At 37.7% G+C, this 16,553-nt stretch overlaps 1 protein-coding gene across 7 annotated transcripts in view; it reads right to left on the reverse strand.

Moving 5' to 3' along the window:
* The window catches only part of GRIK2 (glutamate ionotropic receptor kainate type subunit 2), a 639,626-nt gene that overhangs the window by 585,606 nt on the left and 37,467 nt on the right, over positions 1 to 16,553 (reverse strand). Inside the window, exon 1 of one of the 7 annotated variants that reach the window (XM_057528054.1) lies at positions 1,936 to 1,974. The exons of the other annotated variants lie outside the window; for them this stretch is intronic. Coding sequence (XP_057384037.1) covers positions 1,936 to 1,972 — 37 coding nt within the window. The 5' untranslated portion in view covers positions 1,973 to 1,974. Of the gene's footprint in view, positions 1 to 1,935; positions 1,975 to 16,553 lie in introns of those variants that run through there. 7 annotated transcript variants of the gene reach the window in all.

Here is a 16,553-nt window from a genome sequence, read left to right on the forward strand (position 1 = left end):
ACCCAACTGCCATAAAACTGCAAGAATCTGTTGTAGAGTTAGTCAGTCAGCACTCACTTGGTTCCACAGCCCACATCAACTAAATTTTTTGGCCCATTACAAAAGAGGAAACAGACACAGGAGAATAACTAGGGCTATGGAAAGATGAAAGAAAATTGGTAAAAGATCAAAGAAACAATGGATTCTAAAGTGGAAGCAAGTGCCCTTTTGAAATGGCTGTCCCTGGAGTACAAGCTGAACATTTAAGCAGATGAACCAGAATGAATAAGATGTAGAGGGCATATGAGAAGGACAGAAGGACTTGAGGGAGGAGATAAATAAGAAGTTCATTATGGGGGCACAAGGGGGAATGGAGAATGGAAAAGAGGATGGGATAAGATGTAGTGTTCACAGAAAGTATGTTCAAAGTTAGAGATCTTAAAAATGATACTTTCAAGTAATGATAGAAAACGTAATCACAATGAAAGGCAATTCAAACCGGCTGAAACGGAATAGAGACAAATGCTACTAGGTTTTAGGAGGTGAAAACAATGAAATACCAGGTTAGTCAAGAGTCATCAACGTGAGTACCATCTCCAAGGAAAATGGCAAGAGAAAGCCATTGAGGAAGACTAAACCAAATCCTTAAGTTACTGAGGAAGAGGAGAGCAAAACAGTAGAGATCAAGGATTATGCTGAGCCTGCTTCTTAGTTCTCAGATTTTTAGGGAACTGATGGAGAAGTAGGCTGCACTGGAAGGAATCCCAGGGATGTTGTCACATTTGGGGCAATTTAAAAAGGAGAAGGAAGAAATGTCTGAGAAGTTCAAGTCTGAGGATTAGTTTGTTCCCAACCGAAAGAGACACGCAGGTAGAAAAGTAGAGGCAACTGATAAATAGCAGATGGGGTGAAGGGATCCTGAGGGCTGATTGCAGAGTGAGAAGACAAGAGGATATGGAAGTAAAACAGAGAAGCTTCATCCACAAGGGGCAATGCTTATGGTTCAGCAATAATACAGGGAGTGGTGAGTAGACTGAAAGTAGTTAATGAAGACTTTAGTACCATCAACCATGTGGGTCAAGTTTGTACCTTTTTTTAAAATCTGAAAATGTACAGATTTTCAACAAGAAAGAAGGACTGCAATTTCTAAATTGGAAATTCTTATTTAGTGAGCAAATTGTGTGGTTCCAATAACAAAATGCAATTAAGATAAACTTCACATGTAAATTGAAGGGATTTCGTAAATTTGGATCATTACCACCTTTACCACCAAAAGTCATCAGAAGCTAATATAAAACAATGTTTTCTTTTGTAATTCAGAAACCTTAGGGCTTCCCTGGTGGCGCAGTGGTTGAGAATCTGCCTGCCAATGCAGGGGACACGGGTTCGAGCCCTGGTCTGGGAAGATCCCACATACCACGGAGCAACTAAGCCCGTGAGCCACAGCTACTGAGCCTGCGTGCTCCGCAATGGGAGAGGCCCGCGCACCGTGATGAAGAGTGGCCCCTGCTTGCCGCAACTGGAGAAAGCCCTCGCGCAGAAACGAAGACCCAACACAGCCAAAAATAAATTAATTAATTAATTAATTTTAAAAAAAAAGAAACCTTAATACATTTTATGAATACCCTGTAGTATTTTTTAAATCATATGGTCAAATTGCCAGGGTTTCATTAGAGATGAAATATTTTGACTAAATTGAATATATTACTTAATAGAAACCTACAATATTTCTAAAAATTATTAAAGTAACAACTAAATGAATAAAAACAAGTAAAACTTCCATCTAGACCTTATCTCAGAATATAGGATATGTTCTCCCTTGAGATGCAAATAAAGTAATTTAAAAATAAAAACATTTTCAAACTGAGATACTGAACATTACACTGTAGTACAAATGGCTTCAGGTAGTAATCATATTTTTAGAGTAAGTAATCAAGAAAGAGAGAAAACTATTACCTGGCTTTAGTTTGGAGTTTTCCAAGTATATGCACATATTCAAAAGATTCATCCTATTAAAAGTTTCAGAAATAATTTTCATTGGTATATAATAAATAATAACCATTTTTAAAGTGATTTTCAAAAAAATTTCCTTGCATCCAAAATTTACTTGCCCATTTTAGCTTATTGTTGCCTCAGAAGATAAGGCTGAACAAAATTAAATTCTATGATTAAAACTCAGAAACATGTATCCACTCATTTGTTTTGAGGAATAATCACAATACAACCACATAATTTGTTTTAATATTTAATATATTTTGCTTTTTCTATCAATCACTGGATATTTTTAGTGCTTTTCTATAAGATAGTATTCCTCTATGTAAATGGAAATTCAATTTAGTTTTTGAGATACATATTCTCCAAAATTTTTAGACACATTTTCCTCCTTTTATTTTCTCTTAAGTGAGCTGTTTGATTCTTGGGGAAAAAAAGCAATACTGTTGTTACGCACTTTTTTAACTCCACATAGGATGTTATTGGCTCCCCTTGTTCCTTAAGTACGTACATCTGTACCTTTTATTGAAGACCCCTTTCCTATTTTAGATATTTATAAATGGGAATAGCCAATCTCAAACTGAACACTCTGTGACACATTCTATTACACTGAAGAGTGATGAAAATGAAATAGTATAATGTAAAGAGAGGTAGTAGTAGAATCGAAAGCATTCATGTCTAATTCTTTTATAAACATTATAAGAAAAATAGTAAAACTGGAAAAATCTCATGTGTTGTTTCTTTGCTAGTTCACTCATGACTTGCTAACACCAGGCATGGTAAATATACTTAATCACAGAAATCCGGGAAAACAGTCTACACTGGAGGTGAAAACTATCACTCTCAGGCCAAATCTGTCCACTACTTGCTTTTGCAAATAGTTTTATTGAAACTCGGCTGTGCCTATTCATTTATGTATTGGCTGCTTTCATGGTACAAAGGTAGAGTTGAGTAGTTGCTACAAAAACCTTATGTCCTAAAAAGTTGAAAATATTTACTATCTGGCCCTTTACAGAAAAAGTTTGCCAACCCCAGGTTTAGGTTCAAAGGGTTCTCCATTAATCTGTTCTCTCATCACTCTTTTTGTCTTACACTTCCTTCTAAACCCAATGGTGGCATATAGAAAACATAAGTTTCTGGTATGTCTTTCAAGAAATCTGGCAGCATGTCAAACAACTATCAAGCTTCAGGACATATCTGTGGCTAAAGCCAGGCTCCATGCTATATCCTTTCCTGCCATCTAGCAGACCTTGGAATCTCAGCCAAAGTTTCTTCCCTCTTTAAAATTATCCTCACCCACTCTTATCCCTTGAAGTTACCCCTCTCCCAAGAATTAGAAAAACTCTGCTCTGCTCATTCTTTTCTTGCATCTCCTAAAACACAAGTATTGACATCCTTTCACGACAAGAAGTTTCCCAAGTCGTTTTCTTGTAGTCCGTAGTTTCAGCAACAAAATGAGGCCACAGAGACTTCTTACTTCATTAAGCTTTTCCCAGGCCTTAAAGCCAATCCAGGCAGAATTATTGGCCATCCACTGTTGCAGGAGGGTAGGTCACCTCCTAAAGTGGGTAACACCACGTTCTGGGTGGCACGGGCATTTCCAGTGTTAAAATGGAACAGAAACAAACTAATTGACAAATGAACCAAAAAAGATCCCGTTCTCTCACTAGAAAAATAACCTGGAGACCTTCTAGAAATACAGGAAACTGTGACCGCTTTATTTTTTCCTAATCTTATGGTACTGAAATAGAATCTGATTGACCAGACTTCCAGGAGGTGCAGACTGGTTGGGCAGGGCCAATCCCCTCTAAAGCAGGAATCCACTAGAGGCAGGAGACAGACACTAGACTACACAGAAAGTGTCACTCAGTGAGAAGTGATATGTGGGGATACTGGTTTTTGGAAAGGGTTGAGCTTAGAGAACATCTAAAGGTATTAAGGTCTGCAAAATGGAAGAGAGCTACAAGTCCTACAGTCTAACATTCTCCCCGCTGTGAATCTTCCAAAAAATTGAAAACAAAACCAAACAAAGAAACCAAACCACACCAAACCACAGCATTTCTTGTGGAACCTGGCAAAGAGGGTGAGTCTTTAGGTCTGAGTCTGATGAGGCCTGGGTTTTAAAGTTCCTTGCAGATTTGGGAGCGGGGGCCGGGGTGGAGTTTCCAGGGCAGACAACAGGAGGAAGTAATACATTGTAAATCTATGAAAAGGGCTTTGAGCTGCTCTAGGCCTTCAAACACAAATATGGGTAAATGTGTCAATATGTCCTACGGTAGAGAGGGGCCCCCAGTTGGAACCTGATCATGAATTTTAATTTCTTAAACTGAAAAGAGCTAGGAAATATAGTCGTTGGACAGCCTGCATGGGTTCAGGTTTTATTACACAGGCAGAAAGATATACGGCTTTCAGTTCTTCAGTCCAGTTACTTCCAACTGGGCATAATAATCTTCCTCAAATGATTTTCCTTCAAAGTTGACTGGTCTTAGAATTGGCTGATTAAGCAGATTGACTTTGCAAGCATTTGTCCTAGGGCTCTTGTGGCTCCAAACCACTGGGTAAAGAAATAGAGAGCCAAGTGCCTCAGCAGGATTATTTTAATTACTGATTAATTTAATGCACTGAGCTAAATTGCAACTTTGTTCAGTTCTTCATAAAATCTAGTATTTCCCTCCAGTTTTTGTTGACATCAATTGGCCCCTGTCAAATAAGATTTGGTCCATGCTGTGCTTTGTACCTAATTCTGTTGAATTTCTCTGTATCTAATTTCACCTTGATTATTTCCTGTTGTTTTAGTAAAGTCTTTTTCAAGGACTTTTCCATGAAAAGGTCATCTTTATTTGATATTTTTTCTGCAGCTGTGTATGGGTGATTTTATATATATGTATTTCTTGGAAGTTATTTTTTCCACTGGCATCTACTAACATTTGTTCATTCCCTAGCATTTTCATAATCTCATTGAAATGTTCATTTTTCAATAACACCGTTATTGCCATAATTGTAGTTTTTAATCCCAGAGTCTCACTAATTGTCATGAACAAAATGAATATTCCCTCTCAGGAATCTTTTCAAGTATCTTCTTTACTCAGGACTCTATCTAAGGCAGAACGTTGCTTTTCTTTACAAATTGTATTTAAGTCAAGGTAACTAGGTATACGCATTTAACTCAAAATTTTAAACTAAATGTTCCTCTTAACATAATCTCATAACAGATAATGACCTATAATACCTACATCTCAGAGATTGTTTCTTGTTTTTGTTATTTCAAGTACTGTACATTGCATTTCCATTTTAAAATAAATGTTCAATATACATATTCACCTGTATAATGATGACTTTAACAAAGGAAGTTGAAAAGAAGAGAAATATTTATTAGAGTCAGTAGAGTATAATGGAAAAAGCCCATGTGTTTGGAAATCAGAAAATCCTGGATTCAAATGCCTATTTGCATGAATTTAAGTAATCTCGCTTTAAAATTTAGTTTCTTGATCTAAAATTTGAGATTGGGGATAATTTTCTTATAGGATTGTTGTGAGGATTAAATGACATATATGTATAATGGAGCCTATGAAGAATTAAGCGGCTGCCAGAACTATGGGCTTCCTTCCAAGGCTAGAAGTCTCAAGATGTTCTTTCTGCATGAAGTTGTTACTTTGATCTATGGGTGTCCAGTGAAACCATCCCTGTTTTCTAGAACAAAATTAACTGGGCAAGGGATTGGTGGCCGAACTACAGACAAATATAAGTAAGCTTATCTCTGAGATGGGTTCCATGGAACAATGAACAGTAGGAATAATCCATATGATATAAACATATGTGAACCCAATGGGACCCACTTTCAGGAAGTAAACATGCTCACTGCAACTGGCGAAGTGGTTACCAAGCTCCACTGTATGCTGAAAGCAACTAAGCAATTGTTTAACATATAAATGGCCTATTTTACATCCCAGGCTTAGAAGTTCTGAGATAAAATTCAGACTCAAGGTAAATGAAACCAGGATGACTTAAAATATGCTAAACCTCATTAATTCTGTACACTTATCAACAACCTCAGTAGTCATTGTTACTGTTGTCACAAAAATCAATAGAGCTACTGCAGTGTATACTGCCTTGTAAACATAGATGTGTCCTCTTTAGGCCATCGAATCTATTCCCAGGGATTCAATTTCGATCTGTATGGTGACAACTCCCAAAGTCCCCTTATTTGTGACTTTGTTGTAAAGCCTAATTTATTCTATCAGTTTACTGAGAAAAACACTAATAACACATGACATGTCACCTTTAAATGTTACTTTATATTTACTGGAAAGTAATGATGTCATACATCTATAAATTACAAATATGGACTCATTGTAAGAGCGTGCCAGGGACAAAAAAAGATGTTGATCGCATGTTTGTTGATGGTGATCTCACAATGCGGGCTGCATTATTTTGGTTTTTCCAGAGGACCCTGTAATGGAAAGATCTATGTTCCATTCAGGAGTTCCTCACAAACATTTATTTGTAAGTGCAATAACGTACCTATTCACAGGATACATTAGCCTTTGTAATTTTAAATCTCTCAAATAAAACTCATCTGAAGGACTAAAGCAATTAAATTAATGGCCAGTGTCACTTCAGAACAAATTGTTCTGATCAATTATGCCATTCCTTGAAAAATCAAAACCTTTCAGTTCGCTAAGATCAAAACAACAACAAATGAGTGCCTTCCCTTGAACTAACCAAACTGTAATCAACCTCTAAACCTCACTTCACATCCCCCTTCTTCCATGATACCTTGCTAATCACTTACTTCAATCCGCAAGGACCACTAACTTTATTAGAATTACAATAAACCTTACTGCCTCTATAACAAATTTGGCACTTAATCAAAGAATACCCAGGTAAACCTTCATCTGATGCATAAATGGAGACATGGAAAGACTTAGTGATCAAACCAAGGTCTTACAGCTGTTTGTGGCAAAATCAGAAAGAACTACTAGAGTTTATGGGGTTTCATGACGAGCTTTTTCCCCACTACATTGTATGTTCTCTGCCCGCTGCTTTGTATTGTATTTCCTTTTCAGTATGTTTTTGTCTCTCACAATGAAAACATAAGTTATTTAGGGAAGAAGGATGGAGTGTGGAGGTGAGCTGGAAAGGAGATAAAGGGGGAAGTTTCAGGCATCTTGCTAGCTTCTTTACTTCTATTGTTTATTCTACTCACTACAGTATTCCTATAAATTATCTCTCCCTATTTTACAGGTAAGAATTTGAGGCTCAGAGAGATTATATTAGTTGGCCAAAGCTACTCAGATGGCAAGGCGGACAGTATGGCCACTTTGGGAAAATGATTAGTGTTCTACTGTATGTACTGTAAAGAAATCACTGTCCTGTGCTTTCCCCATTCTCTCATATGTTAAGAACACATACCCATTTATTTATAGCACTCTCTTGTTCCTAAGAAATGTCCTATTAAATTACAATTTCCTAAAGGCATACTAACACAAATAACAGAGAAATGGAGTAAGAAATTTTTAATCACAATATTAACTGTATAGCAACATGGCATATAAAAGGGGGCTTTGAAATAAATGGAAATGGAACAGTCCTTTTTGTTCTAATTGGCACTGTTTTTGGCAGTTGTGAAGTACATTAGATGCTCACCACATTATAGTTCTATTATGTAGCTAGAGCATTATCAATAAAAGGCAAAAGAACATATTTGCTAAGATTTCCATTAAGTAAATAGGCCTCATGAAGGAAGGCAAATGGACATTTTTGCTAATGCCTTTCCTTATGTGGGAATGGAATCAAACTGAAGATTTTTCAGTTTGAGAATGGAAATAAGCCAGAGAATGGAAATAAGCCAGTAATGTGGTCTGTTTACTCCTTACTATTGATAGCATCAAGTGACAGGAGTTGTATGCCTCTCCTTCAGTCCTTGGTAAGTTTAGGGGATTTCTTTGCTAACTATTGGCTACAGTAAGGACACTGAGTTTTGTTTTTTTTTCATTTTGTTTACAAAATACAATATATATGTCCATATAGGTAGTTAAATCTGAAAGTATTTATATAATTACATGTACTATATTACACAATTATAAACTATATGAAAAATCTCTACTTTAAAACTACAAGATAGTCCATTTCTAATCTTAATTTAGAAGAAATTTACAATATAATTTTAAATCATCTGGGACTGTTTTACTTTAAATTACTATTGATTTTTACCCTGCCAAAAGCCCCTAATTATTAAAGAAGAAGAAAAACTACAAGATCTTAAATTGGGTTATTTAGTTCTAGGAAAAGATTATACATGGTGAACCAAGAAGAATCTGAAAATTTGCAGAAGATACCAATTCCCCAAATTACATATTCTTTATCCAGACTAGTACTTGCTCCCACATAAAAATCTTGCTCCACTAAGAGCAAGGGTAACATAAATCATATGATCTAAATATGGAAGAAACCTAATTATTCACCACACACCCCCCCCCCATTCAATCTTTGCCACAGAACATTTTTCTCACAAGGCAAATGCTAAATGTCTCCGTACATAGCCTTGCAGCTGGAAAAAAAAAAAAAAGTACCAATGTCATTAAGAGTTCAGTACAGGAAAAAAAGCCATCATCATTTCAGTCAAGCTTTCTGTTTTGTAGAATATTCTAAGATACTCAAAAAACATACTGTAGGAATATAACATACAAGAGCCTGCAAAAACACAGCTTGAAAAAATTTATCTCATAAAAATTAATACATAATTAGCAAAATGTAGCCATATAAATGTTTAAGTATTATATAAATACATCAACTTGTTCAAAAGTTTTACTCCTGAAGAAGTCTGGGTAGAATCTATTAACAAATCTTATTTGAAATGAACTAGGCAAGATCACACTTATAGCGACCCTTAAGTTGAATTTTGAAAAGGATGAACAATAGATCCTAATTTTTAAAAAAATCAAGTGCACATTTTAATATCTCTATATGAAATAAAATAAGAATGGCAATAGACAAATTGGGAGCCCACTCTAATCATCCATGTGAGCAAAAATGATGAGTATCTAAGTATGGATGTAAGAATAAACCAGATCCAGGAAACCCTGAGAATGAAGAGTCTTCAAGGCTTGGAAAATGTTTAGCCTTGAGAGTAGGGATAGGAAAAAATCAAAGACAAATCCAGTATTCTGAGCCCAAGTAACTGGTGAATGTCAGTGGCGTTAATAAAGGACACGGATTCTGGGAAAAAGAAAATGAATGCTGTTTGGGCACACGACTCGAAGTGCCAGAGGAAATTTTGATGCCATGAAAAGAGGACGGGACTAGAGACAGATGTAGAAATCATGCATGTAAAGGAAATTGTTTGAGCCATTGGTATAGAGGCAGTGGAAAAAGGAGAAGGTAAAAAGAGAGGCCTAGAGGTGTCCCAGCACAGTGGGAGGGAAATGGTTTCCTGTGGTGGCCCCCAAGCTGTAAGCTTATTCAGCTTTCTGCTTTCCGGAGAACTGCTTGTCTCTCTCTTGGTACGCACCCCTGACGCTGCGGTACTGAGCGTAAAAAAGGAAAATGGCTTGCGGCCAGTTTCGTTCCAGGTGCCTGCTCTGCATCTAAGAGCCCCTGGTTGTTCCCCAGAAGAAGGACGTGCTGCCCTGAGGGGGAAGTCTGTATCTCCAAAGAATGGCCCATAAGGCATGCTGACGCATAGATAGTGGTGCATAGATAGTGGCGCATAGATAGTGGCGCATAGATAGTGGCGACAGAATTATGTGGAAATACAAGGTTTACTGATGTATTGTCTGATATTCGTTCCGTACTAAACCTATATATACATTCATGCTCTTTGAATAAACTTGCCTTGCAACCATCAGTTGTCTTGGCCCTTCTGACCCCATACTGGTGCTTTTCAGTTCCTTACCCCTCACCGCCAGGAACTTCTAGCTTTCTGCAGCCGGTCTGCGGCAGTTTCCAGAACACAAGGAGAAAACTAGGAGAGTGGTTTAGTTGGGGTAGCGGTGGCCAGGCCATAGCTACATCCTGCTTTAAGATATCGGTTTTAAACCCTCTTCTGTTGCAAAAAATAAATAAAAATCACTTGTGTGTCTTCATAATGTAGTTAATTGGAAACTGTCTAATTCTTGGCACAGTTCAAGCAGGATAGGTGGAGACTGAGTCCTGAAGGAAATGATCCCTGCTCTGAACAGCAGGAAGTGCCAGCATCAGACAAAGCTGAGTGGTCCCATGGCTCACAACAGCTACCGGGGACTTAAGCACAAGACAGCATTACCGCTGCTGAGTCACGGTATATTAAAAGAGAAAAAGAATAGAAAAGTACTTTCATGGTTCTGGATGAAAGCACTCAACAATCTGATCTAGAAACTGTTATACAGCAAAAAAAAAAAAAAAAAAAAAAAGAAAAGAAAAAAAAATGGCACTGATAAAAAAGAAGAAACAATTTTAACTCTGAGAGCTGGGACTATGTGATCTATTTTTTTATTTGAAAATGCAAGCTCAGTTTGAACAACCTAAATCTCTATGGACAGAATTTTCTTTTCTCCTCAGATTTCTCCTCAGGAGCTAAAATAGATTTGCCAAGTATGCAGGGTCCTCACAGCATAGCTGCATAGAGATAAGGAAGATATTGTCTCTGCCCTGTGGTTTTTGTTTTCCCTTCAGTGATCATGGTGACCAGCTGGGGAAAGATGTACCCCATTTGCCATGGTGCCTTCACTGACATGTCTGACAGACCCTCGAGAAAAAAGGGCAGCCCTCCACAAGGGATCAAGTATGTGATATATTAGATAATCACAGAGAGGTTAGGAAAATCCCCCTTCACCTATGAAAGGCTTTATCTCATTCCAAAAAGTGGTAGGAAAAGAATACATTTTAAATCTCCATGTCCAGAAGGTGATGTTCAAACCATTAAGTTAAATTCAATAGAGCTATAAAATTTTACCCAAGATTCACAAACTTCTCAAAAAGAAAAATATATAAATGACTCAGCTTTTTCTTGTCTCTTCTCATAAAAAAAAAAAAAAAACCAAATTAGTGAAAAAAAAAAGTACATGTTAGCTCTTCTGTTCACAGAATCAGCCACCTACAAGGTACTTTAAAGTTTGAACTAGATGTCTGCTGATATTCAAAATCCCTTCAAGCTCTGATATTCTAGTATTCTGAGTTTGCCTGAGAAGAAGAAAACTTTTCTGAGAATCCATTTCTAGGGAGGTGACCAGGGCCATGTCTCCCCTTAGGCTTGATTATAGGCATTCCCTCACAAATGATCCCAGGACATGTATCCCATTGCATCCTCTCTTCCTGACCTCTAGTTGGAGCTTTTGCTGAAGCCTCTAGAATTCTGCAGCCAGTGGCCCATCTCACCCACAGGAATAGGAAGCAAGCATGGAAGCCCCACTTTGTACTGTTTGCTTGCCATTGTCTAAAAAACCCCACAGCCAACTGTTATTCCATATTGAAGGGTGATCTATACAGCACATATATACCCCTGGATCAGCAGGCCACAGTAAAATGTAGGGCAACCATGTTGCTGTGACTGGTCACGCACTGTTTCTTCTAACATAGTAAAGAGGGACTTCTAATCTCTAGTCACTATTTTAAGATCTATTCCTGGCCTGCAAGACTCATAAAGTGTTCCTTAAACTACTCCTGGGAGTAATTTGCATAGGCAACTGGTGATCATTAATTAGGTGACTGCAAACATAGGCGATAGAGGATAAATGAATGTAGAGCTTTCTCTTTTAATCACACCGCTCACCTCTAGATTCTGAGTGAAAAAGTTCTCATCCCCGTGGACCACCTGCTCTGTTGTGGAATTCTAAACAGAAAGCTGTATATCTTGTTCTTCAGCACACAGAAAACAGAGTTAAAACAATAAGAAAAAAAAGTACCTGAGATAGGTAACTCTTGATGAAGAAAAAATTGAAGCTAAGTTTTAGACACATAGAAACATAGAAGAAACAAAAGTATAAATCTCTATTCTCAGGCAAAATAAACATTTATTACACCCTTACCACATGCAAGTCACTGGGCTAAGCCCATTTTATACGTTGTCTCTTTTAATCCACATAACCATCCTACAAAGTAGTTGCTAATATTATCCTCATTTTATAGATGAGGAAATGGAAGCTAAAGAGGGTAAGCAAATTGCTCAGGGTCACACGGCCAGAAAAACAGCAAACCAGGACAGTCTGTATTCTTCTAGTCTTTTCAAACCTCGAGAAGTTAGATTGATTATTCAATCTTGCCAGAAGGCAAACCGGAAAGAAATGGAAACAACGTGTACTTCCCAAGTTTTTCTAGATGCCAGGTACTTTACTGGACACCTCACATACCTTTTTCATGTGACCCATACAACAGCCCCCAGGGTAGTTATTATTGTCTCCAATTTACAGAAAAGATCACTTGGGATTCTGCCAGCCCCAAAGCCCTCCCCAGCCTCTCTCAGGTCACCTTGTCCTGCCAGGAAAGACCCTCAGCTCTCAACTCAGTGTCTGTGCCTCAAACCTCAACCTCTGGCTCATTGTGCCGTCCAGGTTTCTCTCTCCTCCTCTTCCGCCTCCTTAAAATCATAGAGGCTGGAAAGGGGGTGTCTTTTTTTCTTTCTCTGTTTCACATATTCTTCTTCTCTGGCTCTATAAAGACTTAATAGTGGAGAAGGTTCTACCCTCCTTTTGTTGATTTGCCAAATGAGAAGAAAAAGATATTTAGATCTCTTCTCAAGAAAATAGCCCAGTTTGTATAATTATTACTGCACTCTCTAATGCTACTCTTGAGTGACAGAAACTGAATATTTTCATGGTTTTTCTTAACAAATTCTAATCATCGCACCCTCCTATCACCCCAAGCAGATGGATGTTTTGATAGACCAGGATGAATTTGTTCCCAAAAAGGCAAAAGTGCACAATTATTTTTAAATGTCACCCTCAATACATAGGTACCAATCTCCTCTCCCAGAAGACCAGAATATGGAACTGAACCTTTTTCATCTTTGTATTCCTACACCATATTAGGTGTTGAATAAATGTTTACAGAGTGGATTGTTGTTGAGTGTTATCTGGGTAGGAAATATCACTTAGTCCAATGTCTGAAACTGATACCACAGTACAAATTAGTTTATCAGAATAATTAAAGAAAGATCCAAGAGATTAGGACAGTAGAATATAAACTCCATGAGAATGAGGAACTTATTTTTCTAGTAAGCACCTAGGACAGAGCCAGGAATAGAGCAGGATCCTGGTAATTATTAGCTGAATGAATGCTTCATAAAGCAACTCTTCTTAGGGGAAGCAGAAGAGAAAAATCTAAAATATAATGAAATGCTGAAAGATAGGCCTGATTCAATCACGGGTAGGAAGCCCCAGAAGGAGGTTCTGAGGAAGTGGGGAGAAATATGAGAGCACATGGGGTGTCTGGAGAGAAGCAGGACAAGATCTAATGAGAAAAACAAAAATTACATAGACACAAGATTCTTAATTGTGCAGAAGAGTTTTAATTTCTTTAACAATTGCTCACAATGGATTGTTAGCTTCCTGTATGTGGAAAGTAGAAGAGAATGAAGATCCTGCTTTTTAAATTTTAATTAATTTATTTATTTATTTTTGGCTGCATTGGGTCTTCGCTGCTCAGCGTGGGCTTTCTCTAGTTTCGGCCAGCAGGGGCTACTATTCATTGCGGTGCCTGGGCTTCTCACTGCAGTGGCTTCTCTTGTTTCGGAGCACGGGCTCTAGGCACGTGGGCTTCAGTAGTTGTGGCGCATGGGCTCAGTAGCTGTGGTGCACGGGCTTAGTTGCTCCACGGCATGTGGGATCTTCCCAGACCAGGGATTAAACCCATGTCCCCTGCATTGGCAGGCGGATTCTTAACCACTGTGCCACCAGGGAAGTCCCTGGAGATCCTGCTTTTTAATAAGGAATTATATTTTGTTGGGAATATGAACATGGCGCCTTTACAGGACTCCTAGTACCAACTGTCCACATCTGAAGACAATGTGCATGGGATACACTAAACAGGCAGTGCTGTCATGTGCAGGAAAACTTATGTCCCTTAACCTAATTGAGTGTTGGAAATTTCTCCTCTTTACAAAGAATATTCAATCAATAATTATAATGTATCCATGGCAGGCCCAGTAACAAAGCAATGACATGTATTCTCATTTTTCAAATGGCCAAACTGATGTTACAGGCAACTTCAACTCTGGTAAATAATAACACAAGTTAAGTCTGTTTAGGTCAAACACTCTCCTCCACACATACACAAACACTCCAAGTACACACACATAAGATACAACCCTCCTTTCCTTGAGGAAGTCTGTTATCTTTTTCTCCCTTCTTTTTTTTTTTTTTTTTAATTTTTTTATTTATTTATTTTTGGCTATGTTGGGTCTTCGTTTCTGTGCGAGGGCTTTCTCTAGTTGCGGCAAGCGGGGGCCACTCTTCATCACGGTGCATGGGCCTCTCACTATCGTGGCCTCTCTTGTTGCGGAGCACAGGCTCCAGACACGCAGGCTCAGTAGTTGTGGCTCACGGGCCCAGCTGCTCTGCGGCATGTGGGATCTTCCCAGACCAGGGCTTGAACCCGTGTCCCCTGCATTGGCAGGCAGATTCTCAACCACTGCGCCACCAGGGAAGCCCTTTTTCTCCCTTCTTATAGACCTGAGACCTTTTTATGGCTCCTGACTAAGAATTTTTCCAGGTTGCCACTGAGAGGAAAGATGTTAATTATCTACTTAGCACTTTCTTTTTAGACTCTCAGTAGTAAATGCTCTTCATTTCTCTGCCAAGGTAATTCTTGGTCTATTATCAGAGCTCTAAGGTCCTTATGCCACCATTCTGACTCACAGCTGTGAACTGCCCTGCTCAAAATACAAGGTAAGAAGGACAGCGCATACATAGTTAGGGTGGGCACTACGTCTCTCTTTAGTTAAGTGTTAATGAAATATTTTGGAGTGACAAGGGTATAATTTTTCCTGGTCCTATGTGAATTCTCTCTTTCATCTGCAGTACTGCTGTCTTCTTAACATGCCACTTACAAAAGCAAGGTTCTTGTATTAGAAATAACAGGCACATAACTATTTTTAAAGCATTTTGACTAAAAAAGATCTGATCCTGTTCACATGTGTCACTCCCACTGGATGCTGTTGGGGACAACAAGATCACCAAGACTTTTACTGCTCCCAAGAGAACTTACAGTGAAATGACAACACACACACAAAATTAGTATTTTAGACGTGGGGTGAGGTGCATATATATATATGTTTAATTTTTGGTAAATAAGTCATTGGATTTTTCATAAGGCTTTATCTTAGAATTTCAATGTAGCAACTCTAATAAGAAACCTAAGAATTTGAGAGGAGAAAGAAGAATCGTAAAGTAAATTTGAGAGAATGAGTTTGTGATGCAGTGGAAGAGCTGGGAGACATAGTCCAATGCAGACTAACACTGGTCGGTGACTAACACTCACATTCCTTATGGGAGGAAATGATGGTATTGGATGTAATGGTTTCAACATTACACTCTGTTTTTAAACTCTATGGTTTTATGGATTCTCATTATATTTGCTTTTCGTAAAAAAACTAACCCATGGATTTTCATTCCTGCTTCATTTTTTATAAAAGTGGAAGTTTTCAAATTGCTTGATCATGTTAATAATTTCCTTATGTAACTACAAGGAAGCTCTTTCAATTTCAATATACCTTCTTGTATTTTTTCAAAGCCACCATAGGCTTTTAAAAATCAAGAAATAGTAAAAAGTGATACTCTCATCCTACCAAGATTTAAAAAATTATTTTCCAAATGTTAATTTTTTGTAGTGAACCAAGCTTTAAAAAATTATTTTCCAAATGTTAATTTTTTGTAGTGACCCAAGCTTTACGCTTTTTCTTTTGTGTTGACAACTGACTGACAAAAGGCATTCTCAGTTTTGCTCTTCTCATTTAATGCTGTAAAAATAGCTACCATCAGTGAAATGCATTTTCCTCACTTCAAAATGGAGGGAAACATTAAAACGCTGCATGTTAACAAGTGAAAGCTGTACTAAAGAATTCTCAGGGCATAACTAGCCAACAGAGTTAACAACAAGGTAATCAGGCTCAAGAGAACCCTTGTTTTTTTTTTTTTTTAACATCAGTGATTCATGTTCAGAAATTATCATTGTGTGTTAGTTGGGTTCACATGAAAGAAAATCACTGACATTTTTGTTTATGGATGATCAAATGCAGACTATTACTTCCAACAGAAGTATTAATTCCTAATGAGCTAATTTAAGAAAAATGGATCATAGCAGAATGTATTGAGCAAAAGGTGTCTCCAAAACCACTTCTTAAGTAGATAACCCTAAGGGTAAAAAAATACTATATTTTGCCTCTGTGACCCATTAGATTACCCCAGAAATTTTACAACAATTTAAAGACCGCCAATATCTTTTAGTTACGAACTGTTGGCATTCACTGAATGAATGAATAAATGAATGATAGACAAATTGACTGACTGACAGACTAAAGACAAATAACCCACTAACAGACTGATCAATTCACTTAAATGAATCATTTAATTTTACAAAATATTTCAAATTTGTATTTCCTCACAGAATTC

This window comes from Balaenoptera acutorostrata, chromosome 14, assembly GCF_949987535.1.
Source record: "Balaenoptera acutorostrata chromosome 14, mBalAcu1.1, whole genome shotgun sequence".
In the NCBI taxonomy this organism is placed as follows: domain Eukaryota; kingdom Metazoa; phylum Chordata; class Mammalia; order Artiodactyla; family Balaenopteridae; genus Balaenoptera; species Balaenoptera acutorostrata.